This window comes from Haliotis rubra, unplaced genomic scaffold (assembly GCF_003918875.1).
Source record: "Haliotis rubra isolate DU_JTF1 unplaced genomic scaffold, ASM391887v1 Scf1054, whole genome shotgun sequence".
Lineage (NCBI taxonomy): Eukaryota > Metazoa > Mollusca > Gastropoda > Lepetellida > Haliotidae > Haliotis > Haliotis rubra.
Genome location: NW_025764953.1, coordinates 188,411 through 215,814, shown reverse-complemented (window position 1 = coordinate 215,814; position 27,404 = coordinate 188,411). Strand labels below are relative to the sequence as shown.

Sequence of the window (27,404 nt, the reverse complement as noted above, 5' to 3'; positions counted from 1 at the left end):
CAATATCACAGCGGGGGACACCAGAAATGGGCTTCACACATTGTACCCATGTGGGGAATCGAACCCTTATCACCTGATCCCGTTAGTGGTCTCTTACAACAAGCATGGGTTACTCCCCAGGGAGTTGAGATTGATAATAAGATGTGTCGTTGAGATTGACATCCAATGATCGGGGGAAAATTACCAGCGCCTTGAGCATACATTAGTGCGCTATAAAAATAATAAATTAAAATTTAAAAAAAAAATATCCAATATCCAATGGGTTGCTGACGACAAATTATAACCTGGATCTTCACAGGTTGAATGCCACAAACACCACTGATGTTTAGAACACAAACTTCAATCTGAGCATCCCTTTCAACATACTGAGCCACCTGTGCACACACAGGAACTTTGAACATTTTAATTTACAAGCCACTGACATTTCTGCACTGCCACCTGGGCTAAGCAGAGGAAACGATGGAAACAAATGTCAGTTTAAGTCACATGTATCAACTGAATAAGAATATAGAAACCCACTTGCCATGAGAGGGTACAAACAATGCCCATGAATGTGATGTAAATGCTAAGTCTGTTGTTATTCACATCTCACACAGCAATAATCCTCAGGCAGGAGTGCATAATCAAGTCTGGACCAAACAAACCAGTGATTAACATCACGAGCATCGATCCATACAACTGGAATATGATATATGTAAAGAACCAAGTCACCAAGTCAGACCACCCAATCTAGTCTGCTGCATCTTACAACTTATTGGTGGGGGCTATACTCTTAGAGCTGTTACAGATATGAGATTAGTATAAATCGAATAAAAATGACTGAGTAGCTGACCATAAAGCGGGAATCTTTTAAATCGACCGTTAGCTATTCCATAGTCATGCTGCAAGATGACAACACACCCTATCCTACGTTTTGAGTGAGTGAGTATGGTTTTACGCCGCTTTTAGCAATATTCCAGCAATATCACGGCGGGGGACACCAGAAATGGGCTTCACACATTGTACCCATGTGGGGAATCAAACCTGGGTCTTCAGCTTGACGAGCGAAACGCTTTAATCACTAGGCTACCCCACCGGCCCTACCCAATGTAAAGAACTGTGAGTTCCCAATATGGAGCGGTCACATGACAGTAGGCAGACACAAATCTCTTCTCACAGATGCACTTTCTGTGATAATCACAGGTGCACTTTCTGTGACAAGTTCGTCCAGAAATGGCACAAAGGAATTACAATGCCATGTGTTTTCAGTCACTGATTCCAGCCTAATCAGACATTTTTGTGGGAGTTATATTTCTGGAGGAGGGCGCGTGTCACGTCGGCATCGTCTTGGTACTCGCTGTGTTTCTCCTGGTTGGGGATGTAGTACGTGCCCGTAAAGGCCTGGAAGTACCGACCAACTTCCGGATGCTGGATCTCATGAGGACTGTCTGTGTACAACATGTTTTCTGGAAAAAGAGTCAGATAGATCAGTATTTCAAACTTGATGCCAGCCTGGGTGTATTTGATCTTATATCAGAAAAAAGAGTAGTTGATAGTATGATCATGTAATTTTTATGATAAAATTAATATTTTATACTTATCCTGACTCATGATTATTTGCTTTCTCATCCTCTCTTCCGAACGGTCAAGTAGAAACTTGAATCCTTTCAATTCCCTTGAAGCGAAACGTACACACCCTCAATTACTTCCCTTGGTTTCCCGCCAAAACCGGCACGTGACATCGCCATGCTTTTGTGCTCACTCTCTCCGATATATGCCCCACACAGGTCTACAGGGAAACCCGTGTGGTGAGAGGGGACGGTTGGGAGGACTTCATCTCATGAGTCAGGATAAGTATAAAATATTAATTTTATCATAAAAATTACACATTTTTCCTTATCCTGACTCATGATTATTTGCTTACTGAAACCGACGGAAAGGTGGTGGGTCAGCCACCTACGGGATTCCCTGCATGATTATTCACGTCAGCGTTCGCTTGATTTACCCCCTGGGAATTTTCTTCTTCTGCGGCTAACTTCAATATCTTCTTGATGCTAACTGGGGGACCACCTTCTTATACATACATATTAGAAGTAAACCTAGGTTTTGTGGATTTAGTATACTAGATGCCTTGTTATCTAGATATTCTGCAACGACCCAATATGTTTGCGGTAAGAACATTACCGAAACTAGAATCGCGACCCATCTGTTAAGGCAAGGACATTACCATAACTGAGTCTATGTATCACTCATGCGCTGACTTATCTCGTAAGTCAGGGGAACATGGACTCTCAGCCGGTGGCAATGGACAGTTGCCTGGCGTCAACGAATCTGCGTGACAAGGGTGAGTTTCTTCATTATCTGGCCGGCATAGTGAGTTGCTGCGCTACGACTAGAGGGCCGAATTGATGTATTCCAGATACATCTTCCGTGGAGATGTCTCTCAGGTAGTGATTAGCAAAGACAGTGTCTGACTTCCAAAAGCAGCCTTCCATTATAGATGATATTGAGCAATTTCCATGTAGGGCGAGTGTCGAGGCCAACGCTCTTACTTCATGTGGGTTAGATGCTCTTGGAGGCTCTAACCCTGCTGCTGTGTAGGCTCTTAGGATCACCACTCTGATCCAAAAGGAGACCGTAGTACGGGAGACTTCCACCGCCGTAGCGGGTGATAGCGGGATAAATAGATGCTTGAACTTACTCCTTCTCGTAGCAGATCTCTGCAAGTAGATTTTCAGCGCTCTGACCGGGCATAATGATAGATCTTGAGTGTCCTGTGGACCCAGGATGGTTGATAATGCCGGAACGTAGAATTGACGATCCGGTTGTCCCGGTAGCTGGTTCTTGGCTATAAAGTCCCATCTAAGGCCTAGATGAACTGCTTCCCTTTTTCCCATGTCGAATCTCGTACGGTTGAAGTCAAGGGCGTGTATCTCTGACATCCGAGCTGCAGTAGCCAAGGCGAGGAGGAATATCGTCTTTTGAGTTAATAAGTCAAATGTCGTCTGTGTCAGCAGCTGATATACCTCACTTATGAGGTGCTGTAGTACTATATTGAGGTCTCAAGCTGGTGCCCTGAACTTCTGTTGTTGATCTTCTAACTTTAAAGATCTCAGCAGGGCTACAAGTTCAGGCACCTTGGTAAACTTCACCCCTGTCTTCATGGTGATGACCAAGCTGATTGCCGCAAGATAAGTAGACAATGTGGAACCCTTCAGATGTCTAGTGGATCTCAAATGACACAAGTAATCTGCTACTTGTGGATTAGTCGCTCTTCTGGCCGTGAACCCTTGTGACAAGGTAGAAATCTTCATCAATCTCAGGCGTCTTGTCAGGTCTAATCTCATCTCCATCGCCTGGATCACCCTACGGGTTATGGTATCAGTAAAGTCTTCAGCGTTGAGGACCTCTGTGTTGGTAATCGGATGCAGCTGCGGGACTACTGCAACTGACTCGTCTGTCGGCCTCGTTGACGGGGTAGTGTTTGCAAACGCTAACGGGTTCCCGCCTGACTTCTGCTGTCTCTGGCTCTGCAACGGCTTCGGTAGACTGCTTACAGAAAGGTGTACCACATTCGATGATCTCACAGCATCACTGCCAGGGGTAGACTGTGACGATGATATCGGCGATGTCATACTTCTGATCTGCGCTGACAGTATCTCAGGACTGGAAGCTCTCTGCGACGCTGCAAGGAAGACCTCAGGCTGCAACACTGGAGGACCTAAAGGGCTGGAACTATCTGCTTCAGCACCAGGCACACCAACATCTGTTGACGAACGCTGCATGGGAGTATGTAGCGATGACCTCGAAGATCTACCAGAGTGGGATGATCTAGATGAATGCCTGGATGACGAGGTCTGAATGCCTGGATGACGAGGTCTGCTTCCCTGAAGAGGCCGCCCTGTGTTTCTTATGTTGCGATGTCGTCTCTGCCGGAGGGGACTTCCTTTTACTTACAAGCTCACGTGCCGGTTTTGGCGGGAAACCAAGGGAGGTAATTGAGGGTGAGTGATTGTACGTTCACTTCAAGGGAATTGAAAGGATTCAAGTTTCCACTTGACCGTTCGGAAGAGAGGATGAGAAAGCAAATAATCATGAGTCAGGATAAGAAAAAATAACACTTTATACAGAGCTTCAAACCCCAAGAGAGAGGTGAGGTGAGGCGAAATGGGGTTTAACGTCATACTTAAGAATATTTCACTCACATGACTACGTGCATGCATGTGTATGTGTGGCTGCTTGTACTAGCCCAGACTGAAGCTGGTTTTATAGTGCTAGCTACCCCACTCAGAGACACATTATACTGACTCCGAGCCGACCAGTCCTTGTTGTACCCATTAATGCCGAGCGCCAGGCAGCGTCCATCAAGTACCATATTTTAACGTCTTTTGGTATGATGCGGGCGAGGATTGAACCTGCGACCTTCCGCTCTCCGGTCGGATGCTCTAACCACTTCACCACACGGTCCCCCAAGAGACAAAAAAGCCGGGGTCCAAGGACAGAAGAACCTGGATGGGGGTTCCGGGACAAAGGCCCCGAGAAGCTAACGCATAATTGCAAATTCCCTTCTCAGAAAAGTCACTGAAAAAGATGCATTCAGACCTATTTGTGTGATTTTAAGTGGTCAAAATGTGCATTTTTTTATAAGAACCCAGTTGGGCTGAGATTGATCAGTTTTATCTTGAGAGCGTGGCATGAGTAATTAAATCATGAGTCTCAAGTCAAAGGTGTGAGAGTTGGTGGGTATTTGTTGGTGTAAGATGATGTAACAGTACCTGGAATATATGCTGTTGTTGGACTTACCTTGCGCTGCATATCTGTTGCTGCCATCTTCCACTAGGACGCTGTAGAACGGCTGTTTGTGTTGCTTCGTCAGGTTGTGAACACCCATCTGCACTATCCATTCCTCGGTCGCCTGGCAAGTCTCGTCCCAGCCAAAAATCACGCAAGTGTAGTCGTACCTAAACAGAAAGCAGTCACTCAAGCTTGGTTTTCATCGAGTGTACATGGATTAAAGCTGGACAAGCAATTCCTACGTCAGAAGCAGTCAGCCATGAGTGAGTGAGTATGGTTTTATGCCGCTTTTAGCAATATTCGAGCAATATCACGGCGGGGGACATCAGAAATGGGCTTCACACATTATCCCCATGTCGGGGAAGCAAACCCTTGTCATGGGCATGACAAGCGAATGCTTTAACCACTAGGCTACCTCACCGCCTTAGAGAGTGTGTGGTGAAAGAGCAGTACCAAAGATGTCTGGGTAATCTAAGATGATATCATACATAAGCCGACCCCCGATGGGGGTCCTAATCACGTCCAACTCAGACCACAAGACAACTGGCAGTTACCGATATTTATACTTCGGTCCGCATTATTCACAGCAATCACAATCATATTGCGTCTACTCTTCTTCAGGCTTCAATTTTGGGCTTCAAAATTCGGCTTATCTATGGTAATATACGGTATATCATCCCCCCATGGTGTGTGGGTCTCACCTCTTGTGCTTCATCACCATGCCAACAGAGAACTCCACCTTCTTGTTGTCCTTCCGCAACTTCCTCTTGGGCTGCAACAGCAACATCGCCGAAACTCTAGACAAAGGCTGATGACTGATAATGATTAAAGCAATATTTAAGTTTGTTTATTGTTTGTTTGTCGTTTAACGCCGCACTAAGCAGTATTCCAGCTATATGCCTTTGGTCTGTAAATAATCAAGTCTCGACCAGTCAATCAAGTGATCATTGATCTATGATGGCACTCAGGGGCGGAGGATACAGCTTTCTGAGAAAGGAGGATGCACAGTTCATTTTCACCCATTTTCACGTGAGTTTCAGGGGTCACTTAATAAACTTACAGGACAAAAAGTGTGTGCGTGCATGCGCACTAGTAGTGGTCCAATTAATTGAAATAATCGAAGATTGGTCGCAGTGGCCAAATGACCAAGAAATTGATCACATTTTCTCATAATCGAACACAAACGATTTTGGAACCGCTGTAATAGAGTTTGAAATACTTGATGATGGAACATATCTAGGACGTTGTCAGGGCCGGAAAATGTGCTTAATTCTTAGAAAACTCACTTCACTTTCTGAAAAGCTAAGGACCTTCAATGAGAGGTTTCACCAGAGCTTTGATATTCAATCATTTTCTGAATTAACACTGAGGAGTAAATTTCTTTTCAAAGGAGACGTCCACAAAGTCGTATATACATTTCGTAGGAATGTTAATGATTAGTTAAAATAATGTTTCGAAATTAAATGTATTAAATTGAAAATTTATTGTATATTTACTATACTTATCCCATCTTATACGATGGATACCCGCCTGACCATCCCTACTTCGCAGATTTCTACTATTACGCTGCTCCAAAACGAGAATGACAAGACAGGGAAATCACACAGTCAACCAGAAGTTGTGCTGTGCTGCATGCTTTTTGCAAACCACTGAACCGTCCGAGATCGGTAGCGGTGGGGAGTGTTTGGGCAAAGGACTCAGGAAGGCCAGAAACTTTGTTCAACTTTGCTTAAACAGCGTGTTTCCACTTCATGGTCGACATAAGAGAGAGAGAGTACAATACGTGAGATAGGATAAGTTTAAAAATTCATATTTTTGATTGCACATATATCAACCTTGCACTAAACAAACAAACAAATATGCCTGCAACCATGGCCATTTTGATAATTGGATTGGAAACCTGTGAACAATTTTTTGTATGTTTCAATATTTGTGATCAAAATGCTCTGAACAAAAATCCATTCCTCCCGAGGTGACCATCTATGCCTGTTTTAGACCTCTGGCCTTTAAAGGTACTTTCCAAGTTAAAGAAAACACACCAGATGCCTTCAACGTACAATATAGATCAAACTTTATGGATAACAACTTTCCTGCGTGCAACGTTTTAACAAACTTGAACCCCATATGGCCAAATTTGAGCTGAAACCATCAAATCATTGAGGAAAACTCCAGAATGTGAGTTTATAATCAGATGAAGACAAGATGAGGTTGAGCAGAAAATGCATCCATGTTTTAAACACCAAACTGGAGTTTAGCATATGTTAACAATGGTAACATACATTGAACATTGTCTCTTTGTCTTAGTACGATCTTGGTGAAAGTGGGTCCAGAAACTGTACCACATTTGGAACACACAGAGAAGAGAGGGTTGTCTCCCCTGCATGAGTCTGGTTGGTTGGTTGGTATATTATTTAATGCTGTACTCAGCAATATTCCAGCTCTATGGCAGTGGTCTGTATATAATTGAGTCTGGACCAGACTATCCAGTGATCAACATCAACAGCATCGATATACAGTAGAATACTTTTAGAACAAACACGGATATAACGAACTGACGGCTATAGCGAACTGTTTTAAAAGTCCCGAATAAACCTTATATTATCATATAAAAAAGTGAATAGCGAACTACGGATATAAAGAACTAATTTAAGTAGTCCCTTGGAATTCGTTATAAAGGTATTTTACTGTACGCACTTGGGAACCGATGACATGTGTCATCCGACCCTGTTACTGTTAGTCGCCTCTTATGACAAGCATGGGTTACTGAAGACCAATTCTAACCTGGATCTTCACAGGTTTGAGTCTGGTGAAACCCCCTGTGCAGTTTGGGGAAAGTTACCTTTTCCTTCTTTTCTGTGTCCTTGTTTTCCTGTATGTGAACCTGTGCCTCCTGTAGCAGGTACGCCACCAGCCCCATACGTGTAGGGTCAAGGTCAGCCACATGCTGCAAACTGTCGATCACCTGTCAGAAAAGTCGAGGAATTAAACAGTATAAAATGAAACAAACAGTGATACAATTGTCAGCTGTGCTCATTGTCCATTTTAACTTTTGTATCATTCCATTGTGTGATTTGTTGGAAACCCTGAAATAAGTGCGAGAGATTGCATTAGTTCGTATTTAACGTTGTACCAGCTTTCCTTCAGCCATAGGGCAACTTTAAAGGAGTGTGACTCCATATGATGTTTGTGTTTGTTTAACACCACAGTCAGCAATGTTCCAGCTATAGGGCAGCGATATGTAAATATTAGGGTCTGGACCAGACAATCAAGTGACCAACATCATGAGCATTGATCTGCACAAATGGGATATAACAGGGCTCCAGATAAGGGCTGTATCAGCGTATGTACAGATAAAACATTTGCACGATACGGTAGGAAATAATTTATAAAACATAGCAGATACGCACCACGGCAAAGGTGTACGGTCTTAGAATCATTTACAGACATATTTATCTGAAAAAAGTATTGTTTTATTGTATATTGACCTGTTTACACAAGACTAGCAATTTTGTGGTGCATATATGAAACGAAACAAGATTACTGATACTCCATTAAATTCCATTCAGTACTCTAAATGTAGGTTAAGGTTTTCAAGTACTCCTATATTGAAAAAATAAGGAGTACGTTCTCCTGGTGTTCAAAAATTATCTGGAGCCCTGATATAATGACATGTGTCAACCAAGTCAGCGAGCCAGACCATCCGATCCCATTTTGCAACAAGCATGGGATGCTGAAGACCAAGTCTAACCCGGATCTTCATGGTCTTCTAGCATAAAAAATGAATGCTTTAACTACTCAGCTACCCCAATGCCCCTTATTAAGTTTATTATATAGGAGTTGCATCTCGCTGTTCTTGAAGAGTTTTCACCCTAACTTATTTCAGTGTCCAGACTGTGGCAGTGTTTGCCCTTAACCCTGAAAAGTTGAAGGCCCTAAGGCCCTAAGGCCCTAAGGCCCCATCCTCGATAATCTCCAGGGTATACGTTATGATCACTCTCCACTATACTATGGATGCATCCACGGCTTGGCCCGATAATTATATTACCTCCCTTTGCTGGCTATGCATTCTCACAGTAGCCAATAAGCTAAGCCGTCATTACATCCGAGCTTGCCAGTGTCAACAAAGATAGCGGTCGCAGTCGCGAAGGTTTGTACGCAGTGCCACTCAGATTTTTTAGGAAATAATACAGACAAATTGACAGATCTGAAACTTTCAAAAAATATATAAAAGAACTCCTTCTACCTCTTTCAGAGTACCTCTGCATCAATTGTGTTGCCAAGTTTTTTAGGAAGCGAAAGTTAGTTGTGATTGGTTCGCTCAACTTCCGAGCGTAGACACCTGATTGGATAAAAAGCCAGCCAAGGGAGGTAATAAAATCATCGGGCCAAGCTGTGGATGCATCCAGGGTATAGTGGAGAGTGATCGTAACATATAGCCTGGAGATTATCGAGGATGTAAGGACCCAGAACTATAAAAAGTTTTGAGTCCTGATCAGAATGTGTAGGCCCTGTGTTTTAATATGGACATAATACTGTTAGTTATTGGGGATGAAAAAGCTGTCTGCAGAAAACAAAAGCTGTGGGTTTTCAGTCGGCTTCGGGCCTAAGGACTGACGTTAATTTAGAATGTTGGCCTGTGTCCATAGCACTGATACTCACATCGGGCAAGTTGATGTTGAGATGGAGGTTGATGCGGACTTGAAGCAGCCTCATTTCAAGGTCGTCAGGACTGATGATAAGGAAGAGATCTAGGGCATTGCGTAAACACAGCAGTCCGTCACCAAGCTGACTCTGATGGCGGCCGATACCGACCAAGTTCCTGGCCATTCGCTCCAAAACCTACAACCGGAAATCAGTGTTACCATAGTAACTAGGTCTAACTAGCAGGGTATTTGGATATTGTCACATTCCACTATTCTATAATGATGAATATCTTCACAAGCTAATCATAATCAGCATCAGTCCCCAATTGGAGGGTATGAGCTGACACTAACACAGCCAGACAGTCTTCCTGCTGGCTAGTACTTGCCTTCTTGGGTGGAACAGACATGTAGTGTTCCTTCTGGAAGGCGAGACCCTCGGGAATACCGACTGCACTACAACATTCATCCTGCTGCATGAAGCGACCTGCACGGAACACATCCACAAACACATACTGCTGACTGACAGGGGCTCTGAAACAACACACAGAAACAGTTCAGTTCTCGTACAGTTGCTAAAATATCGCTCAATGCGATGAAAAGAGGAGAGAGTGAGTATAAGTCAAAGCTGCTTTTAACAATATTCTAGCAGTATCACGACTGATTCTAGGATAAGGCTTCACACACCGTACCCATGTAGGGAATTCAACCTGGGTCTGCAATGTGACAAGCATATGCTTAACCACTAGACTACCCCATTGCTACCACTGTTATTAAGCTACTCAAGTGAGGTTAGGTGAAATGGGGATTAACGTCGTACTTCAGAATATTTCGCTCATATGACGGCATGCATGCATGTGTATGTGTGGCTGCTTGTACTAGCCCAGACTTAAGCTGGTTTTATAGTGTTAGCATGCCGCAGTTAAGCATGAATACCCCACTCAGACACATTATACTGACTCCGAGCCAATCAGCCCTTGTTGTACCCATTAACGCCGAGCGCCAGGCAGGGACCAACAAGTACCATATTTTAACATCTTTTGGTATGAAGCGGCTGGGGATGGAACCCGCGACCTTCCGGTCTCTGGGTGGACGCTCAAATGTTGCTCTATGCAATAAACAAGTTGTCATCAATACACTTGCATGCTTCAACAACCAATTATGGTGCCTTAGGCAACTGTGTTACCATGACTCCCTTGCTTAAAGACCGTTTCGTCATCCATACTGACTCACATGGGCCTAACTAGCCACCGCAGAAGAAAGTGGGACGGGAAGTTGATGGCTTCACACACGACCCCCAGCCTCCGAGCCACAGCTCTGTAGACGATGGACAGCGTGATAGGGATCCCTTTCTTCCTCTCCAGAACCTGAAAATTGTAACTACAAGTACTACTGTGTTTTAACAATGATCTAAAGATATAACACATTATCAGACAAGTGAAACAGTAAGTGACAGGCAGTGGCCAGCTGGGCTACATTTATATTCAAACTGTATGTACTATCGTTTCAACTGTACTTAACCATACCATCTTAAGTTGCCTATCCTGATCTATCACACAGACACCACTCTCCGACCTTAGCTGCCGATGGTGATCCTTCCTTAGTTGCCTATTACGATCATTCTCCTACCTTAGTTACCAATAGTGACCAACATTTTTCCCTTAGTTGCCAATAGTGACCAACATTCCTACTTTAGTTGCCAATAGTGACCAACATTTTTACCTTAGTTGCCAATAGTGACCGACATTCTAACCTTAGTTGCCAATAGTAACTAACATTCTTACCTTAGTTGCCAATAGTGACCAACATTCTTACCTTAGTTGCCAATAGTAACTAACATTCTTACCTTAGTTGCCAATAGTAACTAACATTCTTACCTTAGTTGCCAATGGTAACTAACATTCTTACCTTAGTTGCCAATAGTGACCAATATTCCCACCTTATCTAAGTTGCCTATAGTGACCAACATTCTTATCTAAGTTGCCTATAGTGACCAACATTCCTATCTTAATTGCCAATAGTGACCAACATTCTTATCTAAGTTGCCTATAGTGACCAACATTCTTATCTAAGTTGCCTATAGTGACCAACATTCCTACCTTAGTTGCCTATAGTGACCAACATGCTTACTTTAGTTGCCAATAGTTGCCAATAGTGGCCTACATTCTTATCTAAGTTGCCTATAGTGACCAACATTCTTACCTTAGTTGCCTATAATGACCAACATTCTTACCTTAGTTGCCTATAGTGACCAACATTCTTACTTTAGTTGCCAATAGTGGCCAACATTCTTATCTAAGTTGCCTATAGTGACCAACATTCTTACCTTAGTTGCCTATAATGACCAACATTCTTATCTAAGTTGCCTATAGTGACCAACATTCTTATCTAAGTTGCCTGTAGTGACCAACATTCTTATCTAAGTTGCCTATAGTGACCAACATTCTTATCTAAGTTGCCTATAGTGACCAACATTCTTATCTAAGTTGCCTGTAGTGACCAACATTCTTATCTAAGTTGCCTATAGTGACCAACATTCTTATCTAAGTTGCCTGTAGTGACCAACATTCTTATCTAAGTTGCCTATAGTGACCAACATTCTTATCTAAGTTGCCTGTAGTGACCAACATTCTTATCTAAGTTGCCTATAGTGACCAACATTCTTATCTAAGTTGCCTATAGTGACCAACATTCTTATCTAAGTTGCCTATAGTGACCAACATTCTTATCTAAGTTGCCTGTAGTGACCAACATTCTTATCTAAGTTGCCTATAGTGACCAACATTCTTATCTAAGTTGCCTATAGTGACCAACATTCCTATCTTAATTGCCAATAGTGACCAACATTCTTATCTAAGTTGCCTATAGTGACCAACATTCTTATCTAAGTTGCCTATAGTGACCAACATTCCTACCTTAGTTGCCTATAGTGACCAACATGCTTACTTTAGTTGCCAATAGTTGCCAATAGTGGCCAACATTCTTATCTAAGTTGCCTATAGTGACCAACATTCTTACCTTAGTTGCCTATAATGACCAACATTCTTACCTTAGTTGCCTATAGTGACCAACATTCTTACTTTAGTTGCCAATAGTGACCAACCTTCCTACCTTAGTTGCCAATAGTGGCCAACATTCCTTCCTAAGTTGACTATAGTGACCAACAGTCTTATCTAAGTTGCCTATAGTGACCAACATTCTTATCTAAGTTGCCTGTAGTGACCAACATTCTTATCTAAGTTGCCTATAGTGACCAACATTCTTATCTAAGTTGCCTATAGTGACCAACATTCTTATCTAAGTTGCCTGTAGTGACCAACATTCTTATCTAAGTTGCCTATAGTGACCAACATTCTTATCAAAGTTGCCTATAGTGACCAACATTCTTATCTAAGTTGCCTATAGTGACCAACATTCTTATCTAAGTTGCCTGTAGTGACCAACATTCTTATCTAAGTTGCCTATAGTGACCAACATTCTTATCTAAGTTGCCTATAGTGACCAACATTCTTATCTTAATTGCCAATAGTGACCAACATTCTTATCTAAGTTGCCTATAGTGACCAACATTCTTATCTAAGTTGCCTATATTGACCAACATTCCTACCTTAGTTGCCTATAGTGACCAACATGCTTACTTTAGTTGCCAATAGTTGCCAATAGTGGCCAACATTCTTATCTAAGTTGCCTATAGTGACCAACATTCTTACCTTAGTTGCCTATAATGACCAACATTCTTACCTTAGTTGCCTATAGTGACCAACATTCTTACTTTAGTTGCCAATAGTGACCAACCTTCCTACCTTAGTTGCCAATAGTGGCCAACATTCCTTCCTAAGTTGACTATAGTGACCAAACTTTCTGCATTACTTGCCTATGTTGACCAATCATTTTACAGAAATTGCCTGTGGTAACCACCTCAGCCCATCTAAACTGTCCATGGTTACAAGCAAGCCTACCATACTTGCCATTGGTGACTGATTATCCCACTTAGTCAACTATGGTGATCACCTGTCCTAAATCATTAGCCCAAGGTTTTTCAACCCTATGTTCATGGTTACAACCAGTATCAACCAAAGGTTTCAACCCAGCAATCTGTAGCCAGAATCTTATTCAGCAACTTCAGTAGAAGACTATTCTGCCCATAAATATCCACTTTCTTACTCTATTGATGTAGGAGTTCTTGGGGTCGTAGTAATTCTCTTCATTGCCACAGAATCCAAGTTTGTCAAACAATATATAGTTTAATGTCTCCATGATAACTCGGCATTGCTGAGGAGACCACAGATGCTCTGAAATCGCTGAAAACAAAATACATCAAGAGTGAGTATGTGAGTGAGTTTGGTTCTACGCCGCTTTCAACAATATTCCAGCAACATCATGGCAGGGGACACCGGAAATGGGCTTCACACATTGTACCCATGAAGCGGCTGGTAATAGAACCCTGGTCTTCAGCGTGACGAGCGACCGCTTTAACCACTAGGCTACCCCACCGCCCCTAAATCAAGTATGTATACAAATTACTTACAAGACTCCTCAGGAGATGCCATATTCCCCCTTGATCTGGTTCAAGTCAGAAACTGAGTTTGGCTATTACACCCTACTTTTGGCTTATTGCCTTTGGATACCTCCAATTAAGAGAATGAAAATATAATGTCTGTTAGTACTTATAAAAACTGGTGGTACGAGTTCACTTTCTAATTGATCGGTATTAAAATTTTCATTGAGAACTATTGAATGTTTTCTTTAGATCTGCTCCAGAATAAAAAAAACCAGATGGATGACAGCAGACAGGCGGACATGCTAATCAGTGGATCACAATAGGGATACCATGTAGTAGCTGCTGAACATATTTTGTGAATACTGCAGAGCCACATCTATAAAATCTACTTGAAGATAAGTAACATCATAGTAGTTTTGCAGCTCTTTTTTGCAGTGTTTTTTATACATTGAATAAACCCATGAAGATCCAGGTTAATACTGATCTTCAGTAACCCATGCTTGTCGTAAGAGGTGACTAACGGGATCAGGTGGTCAGGCTCGCTGACTTGGCTGGCATATCATCGTATCCTAACTGCATAGATTGATGCTCATGCTGTTGATCACTAGATTGTCTGGTCCAGTCTTGATTATTTACAGACCGCCGCCATATAGCTGGAATATTGCCGAGTGCGGCCTTAAACAATAAACCAACAAACCAACCAACCAAAGCATTGAATTTGAATACATTTGGACCAAACGTATCTTCTTGGCACAATGACATGCTGACCAACATGCTGGACAACCAAAATTCCAGGCGTATGACAAGAAAAGAATGTAGAAGACCTACATTTATCTGGGATCCCAATAGGTTTCACCTATCAGGTGATTTACAAGACCAAATTGTGTCTTTCAAATTGTACAAACATTACAGACAGATGATGAGTGCTTGAATAAATGTTTGCTCACCCCCAGTGCGTTATCCTCCATATTGCATGCTGGGTGGTCTGGCGCCCGCCGACTCAGTTCCCGTCTCACCATCCCTGCGATCTCATCCAACTGGTCATTGATGGAGTTCTGGGTAATACTGATTGTTGGATAGCACCATTGAGCTATCATCACAGCACCTGAAGGACAGACAGTGAGAGACATTGATGGAGTTCTGGGTAATACTGATTGTTGGATAGCACCATTGAGCTATCATCACAGCACCTGAAGGACAAACAGTGAGAGACATTGATGGAGTTCTGGGTAATACTGATTGTTGGATAGCACCATTGAGCTATCATCACAGCACCTGAAGGACAAACAGTGAGAGACAGACAGTGAGAGACATTGATGGAGTTCTGGGTAATACTGATTGCCGGATAGCACCATTGAGCTATCATCACAGCACCTGAAGGACAGACAGTGAGAGACATTGATGGAGTTCTGGGTAATACTGATTGCCGGATAGCACCATTGAGCTATCATCACAGCACCTGAAGGACAGACAGTGAGAGACATTGATGGAGTTCTGGGTAATACTGATTGTTGGATAGCACCATTGAGCTATCATCACAGCACCTGAAGGACAGACAGTGAGAGACTGACTGACTGACTGAGTTTAGTTTTATGCCGCTTTTAGCAATATTCCAGCAATATCACGGCGGGGGACACCAGAAATGGGCTTAACACATTGTGCCCATGTGGGGAATTGAACCCGGGTCTTCGGCGTGACGAGCCAACGCTTTAACCACTAGGCTACCCCACCGCCCCGACAGTGAGAGACATTGATGGAGTTCTGGGTAATACTGACTGCCGGATGGCACCACTGAGCTATCATCACAGCACCTGAAGGACAGACAGTGAGAGACACTGATGGAGTTCTGGGTAATACTGATTGTTGGATAGCACCATTGAGCTATCATCACAGCACCTGAAGGACAGACAGTGAGAGACATTGATGGAGTTCTGGGTAATACTGATTGTTGGATAGCACCATTGAGCTATCATCACAGCACCTGAAGGACAGACAGTGAGAGACATTGATGGAGTTCTGGGTAATACTGATTTCCTGATGGCACCATTGAGCTATCATCACAGCACCTGAAGGACAGACAGTGAGAGACATTGATGGAGTTCTGGGTAATACTGATTGCCGGATGGCACCATTGAGCTATCATCACAGCACCTGAAGGACAGACAGTGAGAGACATTGATGGAGTTCTGGGTAATACTGATTGCCGGATGGCACCATTGAGCTATCATCACAGCACCTGAAGGACAGACAGTGAGATACATTGATGGAGTTCTGGGTAATACTGATTGCCGGATGGCACCATTGAGCTATCATCACAGCACCTGAAGGACAGACAGTGAGAGACATTGATGGAGTTCTGGGTAATACTGATTGTCGGATGGCACCACTGACTGAATGGGTGCATGATCGGAATATTGTGTATTCAGAGAGCCATCCCATCTGACTAAACGCGCACCCATACTGAAAATGTGATACTGATTGGCCCAAGAGACAGTTCACAACATGACCTGTTATGAGGGTGTCCTCAGATCGTCACATTTTACAGAAATTATAAAGATCAGTATAACCCTATCCATGCCCAGTAGGTACTGAGATAGAACTGTGAGTGAGTGAGTGAGTGCTCCTACAAGACGTTTTTGCTGTTACCTCTGCAATTTGAGTGTGTCAATAGAAATACTTTTGATCCACCTGAGTGCAGGATAATAAGCTGTTATCAAGAAAGTTTACCTCCATCATTTTCTTTCAGCTTTATAACATTCTATCCAGTTTCAGAACCTCCTATCTTTAACATATGAATCATACTCCACATTACAGATGTCCTTTTCAGTTTGTGGACAGTTTACATTTGCAAAAGAACATTTAAAAGTAGCTCTGTATAATATACATCATCACAAGGTATGTATTTATATATTTCTGTGACTATCAAACACCAGTTGTGTATAAACTATTAGTCTGTCTCACAGTCCATGAACCACATTATTTTCCCTACTGCCAAGCCCTCTCTGCAGTGTAGTCTGTCTCACAGTCCATGAACCACATTATTTTCCCTACTTCCAAGCCCTCTCTGCAGTGCTAAAGCCCTAAATAAAGCAAGTCTAGATTTCCTCAGGTTCAGAATCTCGGGTCTGCCTTGGGCTCCTTTTCAATTTAAATGGGCTTCTTTGTTACTATCAAAATTATATATATTCAGAGACTAAGCATTAGTCTAATAAACTATGTGCTATTCTAACTGCATAAGGCACTGTTATACAAGGTAATTGAGTGAGTGAGTTGAATTTTATGCTGCACTCAGCAATATTACAGCTATATGGCGTCTGTCTGTAAATAATCGAGTCTGGACCAGACTATCCAGTGATCAACAGCATGAGCATCGATATACGCCGCTTACAACAAGCATGGGTTACTGAAGATCAATTCTAACCCAGATCTTCACGTCTGTTATACAAGGAACATCTACCCCTGAAGTACCTACCCAGCTCCAGGTTCTGTTCGGCCTCCGGTAACTGGAGGTATTGCTGCCATTTTTTTGCCAAATGGATCTGACTTAAATATCTCAGGACCTTCTCTGCATAGTATTTTTCTGTCAGGTTGTGGCTCCTGTCAAACAGAAATACCAAAAATTTGGTCTTTGCAAACATCAGAGTGAAATTCTCAACAATATTGTACTGTGCATAGATAATCTAACAGCTTTGATCTAATCACAGGTTGGATCCCTTTTCACTATATGAAAAGATGGCACTTTTGTTATTCTGCCCCAAACTCGGTATTAATGGAATGTTGAGCTCATGAGACATATGAATAAAGACATTTAAGTGTAAAACATTTGATGTGCCTAGAGGACAGTTATACATTGTTAGATTGAATGTACTCACACTTTCTAAAGACAAGAAATAGTGTTCCCATTTTCCAAATAATATAAGGTGACATGCCCAACATTTTAGGGCCAGAGGGGTAGCCTAGTGGTTAAAGCGTTCACTGGTGATGCCAAAGACCCGGGTTCGATTCCCCACATGGTACAATGTGTGAGCCCCATTTCTGGTGTCCCTGCTGTGATATTACTGGAATATTGCAAAAAGCGGGGAAAAACCATACTCACTCACCTAACATTTGAAGCCTACCCATCTAACTCTCGTATTTCTAGATTAATTCATTTGTTGCTGATTATTACACTCAGCAATATTCCAGCTTGAAAATCAACGCAATCAACCAAGGTTTCAAGCCTTCCCACAAATCTATCTGAGCACAAGTTATGACCAGTACAATAAATAACTGTCCACTTGACACTGTAATTCATAACTAAACCAACAATTGCGTTTTGGAAAAATTATGACAAAAACTTGAACTCACTTCTTCCCATCATGCACTATGTTCATGAGTTCGTCCATGATGTAGTTTCCCGCCTCCTCATGTTCCTCGAGGAGTAAGAGAAACTGAGCGAAGCCTTCCTTTGATATCTCCTGAGTGTTGTAGTACTCGGACGACAGCCCCGAGACGATGCTTCTCGATCTTCGTCCATATTGCACTCGACCCTTGTACACTTCTTGCCAGCACTTGTTGGCTCCTCTGTCGAAATGGTCAAACAAGTTTGGAAACCTGCACAGAACAGAACAAGTGTATACTATTCGATAAAAGAAGAAAATATTGGTTCCAGTTTCATGACAGAGCCTAACGTAATGCCCTTGACCCTTGATTATTTATGTTTGGGGTTTTTTTTAGTTGTACCAAAGCTGTCAGCCTCATCCCATTATTGTTCATATTTTACAGGGGCGGTGGGGTAGCCCAGTGGTTAAAGCGTTCACTCGTCACACCGAACACCCGGGTTTGATTGCCCACATGGGTACAATGTGTGAAGCCCATTTCTGGTGTCCCCCGCTGTGATATTGCTGGAATTTTGCTAAAAGCGATGTAAAACTACAGTCACTCCATCAATTATATTAACACCTCTAGAGTGAGTTGAAATTTTAACATTGCATCAGCATTATTTCAACCACAGGGTGATGAGAGAAGTTCACACATGCACCCATGTCCATTATAAACACAAAGTCACATCCCAAAGCAAAGTCTTCAAATACACATTTTAACATTACAATATTTATGACAATTCATAATTCAGGTTATAACAATAATATATACAATTCAAAACATGGGCTATGACAATATTACTTACAATACAAAACACAGCTATAAGCCCAAATGTAGAAACAAGCAATCATTTATACACATATACATTTCCAGTTTATGATACAGGCCAAATTCTCTTAATTAATTGTTTTGAGATGCCACTTCACATGATCTTTCAGATTTACTGCTTGATACCGTGAATCACATGCAGTCAAAGTCCACACTTTCAAGCAAAAACCTGTGTGTTTCACGCAAATAAATCTACATTTCATGCATGATATTTTCTACCTGCGTGTTCTGCACACAAAGCATTCTGTGTTCTGGGAACAAGTAACCGAAAAACATATTTCCCCCAAGGAAACCACAAAATAAAATAAAGTTTCTCTCAGCTAATTTGACTTGCGAATGATGACAACATGCTCTAAAATGGAAGGAAATGATGTCTAAATTTCAAATTTTTTATAGGGGATCACACACACCCCTAGAGACCTCGCTGTTTACTGACTCGGGCATACCCCTGCTGAGTATGCACACACAAGATTCTTGGGGTTGTGAGTTTTAGGAACACAAAGCTTTTTTTCCTTCCACGAACACTGGCCTTTCAGCATAATTAGGAGGGTCATCCAAAATGACATCATTGCAAAATGACCTCATCATGTCTTGACTGACAACCTAAGTAGGTACGCCACTAGTGCAAATTGTTTTGGATTACATTATAGAAAAACTATAACTTGAACTTATAACCTGCAATCCTCATTTTTCTATCATGTTGAGGCCAGACCAATTTCATTTCTTATTTTACGTTTTTTTGTCCTCAGAAAACCTAAAGGCAGGAGGGAAAAAAATAAAAAATAAAAATCACCATTCAAAGTAATATTCCTTTTGAATACTAAACGTATTTTATTTTTGGAAATTTATGAAGTGTATACGGGGCAAAGAACAATCAAAACAAACATTTTTGTGTAAGTTTACATTTTTGGTCAATAAAAACAGAAGGACTTCATTTTTTGAGCGGGGAAAATTATTATTTTTTTTTTTCTTATTATTGAAAAAATACAACCGGTGGATCCGTAAAATAAGAAAAAGAATTGGTCTGGCCTGATGGGAAATAGAAGAAAACACCATTTTTAAGAGCATCTTCGACATGACTCTTTTTAGATTTGGTTACCATGACTAAAGGGGTGTGAAAATCTAATTTCTTTTTATTACATTATAGAGAAACAATAATTTGAACTAATAACTTCATTTCATTTCATTTCAGTGAGGTGAGGTGAGGTGAGGTGAGGTGAGGTGAGGTGAGGTGAGGTGAGGTGAGGTGAGGTGGGGTTTAACGTCTAACGTTTAAGATTATTTCACTCATATGATGATGTACATGCATGTGTATGTGCGGCTGCTTGTACTAGCCCAGACTGAAGCTGGTTTTATAGTGCTAGCCCACTGAGATACCATGCCGCAGTGAAGCATGAACATTCCACTCAGACACATTATACTGACTCCGAGCCAACCAGTCCTTGTTGTACCCATTAATGCCGAGCAAGGAGACCTATATAACTACTAAATACGTCATTTAAATTAGCATCAGCTGTGATTGCAAATAGGATAAAGGCAATACCCCAGAATATTATTAAATGAGGATCAAGAAGGTTTCACTCCTGGAAGGTATATAGGGGAAGTCACTAGACAAATATATGACATCATGGACCATACAGAATCATACCGAATTCCAGGTTTATCACTACTCGGTGATTTCGAAAAGGCTTTCAACTCAGTTGACAGAAAATTTATGCAAAATGTTTTTAAGTTTTTAAATTTGGACCAAGCTTACAAAAATGGGTACATATTTTTTGTGTACATATGATATTGAATCTAGCGCAATAGTAAATGTTTTTGCAAGTGACTTTTTTAAGATAACCAGGGGCTGTCGCCAGGGAGACCCAATATCACCTTATGTTTTTATTCTTTGTGCTGAAGTGTCAGCCTTATTAATCAGAAAAAATCAAAACAACCAAGGGAATAAAGATAGGGAATATTCAAAGTCTTCTTGCCCAATTTGCTGATGATACTACAGTAACCTTGGATGGAAAAATCTATAAAGAAATGAATCTTTGGTCCTTGAGATACATGACGCCACACGTCATCTTGAAATCATTGCTATTACCAAAACTAAACCATCTATTTTCATCAATTCCTAGCCCACCTGACCATATAATACAAAATTTTCAAAAAAATAGTTTCACTTTTGTGTGGCAAGGACAATAAGGATAAGGTAAAGCGAGAAATCATGTCTCAAAAACCCAAGGATGGAGGCATTAGTGTACCTATTATAAAAAATACCATAAATGCACAAAAATTAATGTGGATCAAAAGGCTTATCATTGAAAATTTAAACTGTATTTCTATCACCAATAAATGCATACCTGATAGGATTAAACTATGTTATGCTGATACAGATTATGTACGTAACCATATCATGCTGAATGTTACAAACCCATTTTGGAAAGATATATTATTGGCATGGTGCCATTACCTTAAGAAAAGTTATTCAGAGGTAGAAGAACTCCGATATTCTCTGCCAATCTCTATGGTTCAACAATAAAATACAAATAGAGGGAAAATTTGTTTATTACGAATATATGGCAAAAAGGGGAATACATTTCATTAACGATATCTTAGGTCTTAATGGAAACTTCTTACAAAAAGCTGATATAGAAAAAAAATATGGAATACCGAAGGTAAACTTTCTGCATCTTGAAGGTATGTAATGTGCGTTGTTGGCTTACTGCAGAACTAAACATATAAGTGATATAGGAAAGACCTGTTCTGAGTTTCAAGCCCAATATTACCTCTTATTATTAACATATCCTGTATTTGTGGAAAAAAACAAAGTAGTAAAGCCTTCTATAATACCCTTGTGCCACAACGTCAAGTCAGCCATACCGGCCAAATAAAATGGGAGGATATTCTGAAACTACATTACAACAAAGAAGAGTGGACTAATATTTATTTAATGGCAAACAGATGCACACAGAGCATACAGCAAAGGTGGTTTCATTTTAAGATTACTCATAATATTTTAATAACTAAATGCAAATTACAGTTAATGGAATATACTGATTCTCCCTTGTGCTCTTTCTGTGAATCCACTCACGAAACAATAATACATCTGTTATGTGAATGTTCATATACTGTGAACATATGGAAGGAAGTATCCAAGTACTAGCCCAGACTTAAGCTGGTTTTATAGTGCAAGCCCACTGAGATACCATGCCGCAGTGAAGCATGAATACCCCACTCAGACACATTATACTGACTCCAAGCTGACCAGTCCATCTTGTACCCATTAATGCCGAAGCGCCAGGCAGGGACCAACAAGTACCACATTTTAACATCTTTTGGTATGACGTGGCCGGGGATCGAACCCGCGACCTTCCGCTCTCTGGGCGGACGCTCTAACCATTACACCACGGAGGCGGTTCATTTCAGTGAGGAAGTGCCAAGCATTTACATTTTTGTTTGTTTGTTGTTTAAGATCGCAATATTCCAGATATATGGCATTGGTCTGCAAATAATGGAGTCTGGACCAGACAATCCACAATCAACAGCATGATCATCGATCTACGCAATTAGGATACGATGACTTGCAACCAAGTCAGTCAGCCTGACCACCCAATCCCATTAGTCGCCTCTTTACGACAAACATGTTGCTGACCACTAATTCTAACCTGGATCTTCACTTGTGGCCAAGCATTTACAAACATATTCAATGGGTAAAGTGACATTGGAGGAAATTTCAACAACCATATAATCATGATGTCAATAGTGGTTAGAAATCAAAGGTGAAGGTTCTAATTTAGCCAACACTTGTAACCTTTGTATTGAAGAAGTATGGCACCATATACATATTAAACATTGAGCTCAGCTACCATGGTTACACTACCTCTGCTCATTGTGCCTTTAAATATTGAGGTGAATTTTACAATTTGAAAGGACAATTTTAATAGCACATAAAATACTTAATTTTCTTCACAGTACAGATGACCGTAGACATATTGCAATTTATCTGTTTGACAGATAAATATTGTAAAGAACTCAAACATTTCCTCTTATCAGAATAAACATTGACTATTATCATTATTATTATCATGATTACAAGTTATACTTAGTTGTGCATGTGGAAAGGATGTCAACCTTGTGATTCAGTTTTGCGATTCCAACTACAACCATCCATTAAACCTAGCATATATATATATACACGTTATAACATTCAGGTCTAAGGCTGTTAAATAACAAGATTTTCAAAACAACTTTCCATTTTGAACCTGATTTTGATTTAATGCACTTGCCACAACAAGGTACATCAATAACAACAGAGTGGATATGGTTAAACCACTTTGAAAAGTATCTAATTTAAATCAGAGAGTGTGAGGAAAAGCATGAGCGATGCAGATGTAATTATCATAATAATAATAAAAAGAGCATTTATAATGCAGGTGAATGCTCATAACGCTAACAAAACTCCACTGGTATTTACAAAGTTTGTAATTGGGGGCAAGCTTAGGCTGTGTTGTAAAAGTCTAAGCTTTGGTTTTGGCACACAGAGGAGACGCAGATCTACAGATCGAAGTTGTCGTGGTGGTTCATAGTGTTTTGTGAGATCTGACCGATAGGCAGGAACAGAATGGTGATAGCATTGATAAGCTAAGGACAATATTTTCTATCTTGTACTCAATTCGTGGTGTACTCAATTAGAAGCTGGATTAGAGTTGGAGTTTTGTGGGATGTTCACCCACAAGCACAGTGATTAGAACCCACAGTCTCATGTATCTGACACACCTAGTGAGTTAAACTCTACAAAGTGAGATTGTGGTGTCTATGACTGAGTCGCATCCACAACCTTATAGTAAAATGGATGTAGAACAAAACTTCATAGATGTTAATGTCTTTTAACCTACGAAACAAAAATAATAACACAGCCACTTATAGGGATCTGAAGTACAGATAACCTGCGTATCTGCGTAAATTACGCAAATATTTAAGTGAAAACTCAGTTCCTATTATGTCTGTTGGGTACAAGTACGCTTAAATTTTTGTAAATACTCAATAAATTTACTCTTACATGCGTACACACAAAACTGTCAAATCTTAGCTCGAGTGTTACTGAGGTGAGATATAATAACTGAGGTATATTGAGAGGTTCTTTTTCAGCACATGAATGTGGCAACTTGCAGTCTTTCTTATGGTTTCTCAAATTACAGATCAAACATAAATAACAAACACCGTAAACCAACATTTAAACTTTATCATAGTTTTATAATTAATGGAAAATGGCAAAATCCCCAAATGAGTTTGAGTCAGGTGGGTACAATTTATTTGGTTACTCAAAGGAGTGAGTGAGTGAGTTAATATTTAACATCACATCGGCAATATTTCAGCCATATCGTTACTCAAAGGAAAATTAGGATACCCAATTGAAATGAACACAAGCGAGAACATCACTCAATGACAAAAAGTTATCTGAAGCTCTGGGGATGTCACAATACAGGGACCGCCTCCGTAGCGTAGTGGTTAGAGTGTCCGACCGGAGAGCAGAAGGTCGCAGGTTCGATCCCCGACCACATCATACCAAAAGACGTTAAAATATGGTACTTGTTGGTCCCTGCCTGGCTCTCGGCATTAATGGGTACAACAAGAACTGGTCGGCTTGGAGTCAGTATACTGTGTCTGAGTGGGGTATTCATGCTACACTGTGGCATGGTATCTCAGTGAGCTAGCACTATAAAACCAGCTTCAGTCTTGGCTAGTACAAGCAGCCGCACATACACATACACACACATGCACGTCGTCATATGAGCGAAATATTCTCAAGCACGACGTTAAACCCAATTTCACCTCACCTCACAATACAGGGGCCTCACGATACGATACGTATCTCGATACTGAAGTCACGATACGATACGTATCTCGATACTTAGGTCACGATATGATACTACATTTCTGATATTTGGCACGTAACAAACAGCCATTACTGGATGGCAAGCTCATACCGTAGCTCAGTCACCAAACATTTTGGTAGAGATTACTAGAAAAGGGAAGTCTGAGTATCAGCCAACTATCCATCAACCACACTCACCAAGTCTAGTCATATCTGATGTTCTGTATAACAAAATTACAAGAGAAAAATGTGTTAAGTTCACTATTAATAATGTCCGGTTTGTATTTAACAAAAAAATGTTTTACATGAAATATTAGTGCTAGATCAAAATAATAATCGGTATATGTCAAAATATGAATCAATACTAAGGCAAATGAATCGTGTATCATATCGTGCACAGCTTGCACTGATGCATCGGTGAATCGTGACATTACTAGCCACTTACAGAGATCTGAACTCAACGCCACTCGGGCATTCTCTGAGTGGATATAACATATTAACATAATGGACATTACTTCCCCGGATAACCAAAGCTGCCTGTGAGGTGCTAGAAGTCTAATATACATTCATATAAATGAAAAAAGTAACCACCCCAAGCTCCATTATCATAACAGATATGACACAATTACAGTGGGGCTGGGCAGTCCAGATTTACTACTAGGATACCTAACTCATAACTAACCTTCCCTTACCAAGATATCCACAGCAGATCTCAATATCTGGGTACAAAATGTTCATTTGGGAATTGTTTTACCGGATTTCAGGCAAAAGTTTTTTAGCTTCACTGAAATAACATCTGATAAAGTATCCCCTAAGTTGACTGAAGCTTTATCTCTGCTCAAACATATACAAGTCAGAAGGAATGTGTGCATAGCCAAAAAGAAATGCAAACATTACCATGATTACTGACTTGCAGTGTAACTAAACAGTTTTAAAGTTATAGTTATGAAAGAATCTATCACATGACTAATCACTGGCCCAGGTCATCTTGTGGGTAACTAGGTCCAAGTCAGGACACCACTCGACAAGAGCGCCGTACCTTCCCGTCCTGGCCTCTACACAAATTGCCATTCCTACCCAGACAGTTTTGACAGGCCATATACATACAGTCGTGCAAAAAGTATTCGGACACTTGACGCAATTTCCATTTACTTACATGTTAATTTAGTGTAAGATAAATAATTTTCATGAAGTGAGTTTGCTCACTGGACCAGAATCTGGGGGCGCGAGTCTGGTTTTGAAACTCATGACAAACAACGTTACAAGAATATTAATTCATTTAACTGACCCAAAGACAAAACTTAGTGCATGTCGTCCAAGGCCCTCACTGAAACCCGAAGAGTGCACCCTATAGGATGGGATCGGAGCAGTTATAAACATGGAGAATTTCATGAAGTCATTGGGGAAAGGGTAAAGTAGAACAAAGTGACATAAACCTACCTTTGTTGCAGTTTCTTTCGCCATAACTCGTTGCTCTTACATATCTTCTGAAAGTATTTGCAAGTACCGGAAATATTCGTTAGATCGACATGATCCAACACACCTGACATGAAAATATGATCCCATATTTCCTCTGGAATACCGAGTATCCAAGGTTGACAGTCGACCAATCCATGTGTGACCGCCATATTTGTTTACCATTTGAGGGAGCGGTTATTGTAGTATATTGTATGTTATTTGTTTTTATATTTTTGTAGATTTGCTACTGGTTACTTTTCCATATAACCGAACCATGGTGAGGTCGAATATATTTACAGTTGTAAGTGTACAACTGTAGAACAAATTTCCCAGTTTTATATGACCAATGTTGGCCAAAATCAAGAAAGCATAGCCTGCACGTGTTACATTTGTTTACAACTGATCCCTTGGCACGTGCGACGTTTCGTTTTCCCCAAGGACTTATATAACCATTTATGTAATATACAGTTCGGTGCACGTTTACTTGACTGCTATATTTGATGGTGTGACCAAGGTGATCCTATATAAAGGATACACGACGTTCACGTGTATCCAATGATTAAACATGTTATACAACACATTTCCTAGAAAACGTTTTTGATGTACTTCTAAATTTATTACATTAGATAAAACAAAGTAAGGAAATGAATATTCTCTTTTATAAATAAATGGTTTCTTTTAGAAAACAAGTTATTGTTGGATATGTTTTAACCCTTTACTGACTCGGTTTACGTAGCACTCGGAAATATATTTCCCAGCTATATGATGGCTGTGCCAATCGATCTTCTTTTTCGAGCTAATATGAGGCACATTTCAAAAATGACTATTGCCGGGAAAGCCACATTTCAAAAATGACTATTGCCAGGAAGGCCACATTTCAATTACATGGCTGTAGCCGGTAAAGCCACATTTCCAACAGATTAATTCATTAATGGATTACCGTAACCGGTAGAAGAGCGTCCCCATGTATAATAATGTT

General features: G+C 40.8%; 1 protein-coding gene across 1 annotated transcript; it reads right to left on the bottom strand.

Annotated features, from left to right (window-relative positions):
* Window positions 1-996: 996 nt before the first annotated feature.
* Window positions 997-26,595, bottom strand: LOC124276987 (F-box only protein 21-like). The gene is made up of 13 exons (XM_046712645.1): window positions 26,408-26,595; window positions 18,262-18,507; window positions 17,387-17,511; window positions 15,806-15,895; window positions 14,825-15,019; window positions 13,578-13,714; window positions 10,647-10,780; window positions 9,803-9,947; window positions 9,433-9,612; window positions 7,613-7,735; window positions 5,475-5,545; window positions 4,783-4,940; window positions 997-1,445 (listed from the first exon to the last, which is right to left on the bottom strand). The coding sequence occupies exons 1-13, from the start codon at window positions 26,593-26,595 to the stop codon at window positions 1,267-1,269; spliced, it is 1,971 nt and encodes a 656-aa protein (XP_046568601.1). The 3' UTR covers window positions 997-1,266.
* Window positions 26,596-27,404: the final 809 nt, after the last annotated feature.

Excerpts from the sequence above, each read along its gene's own strand:
- LOC124276987 (XM_046712645.1), bottom strand. The coding sequence starts at position 26,595 with ATGGCGGTCACACATGGATTGGTCGACTGTCAACCTTGGATACTCGGT. Across the intron at positions 18,508-26,407 it reads CGAAAGAAACTGCAACAAAG|GTTTCCAAACTTGTTTGACC; the intron begins GTAGGTTTATGT and ends TGTTCTGTGCAG. Across the intron at positions 10,781-13,577 it reads AGAACTCCTACATCAATAGA|GTTCTGGAGAGGAAGAAAGG; the intron begins GTAAGAAAGTGG and ends TACAATTTTCAG.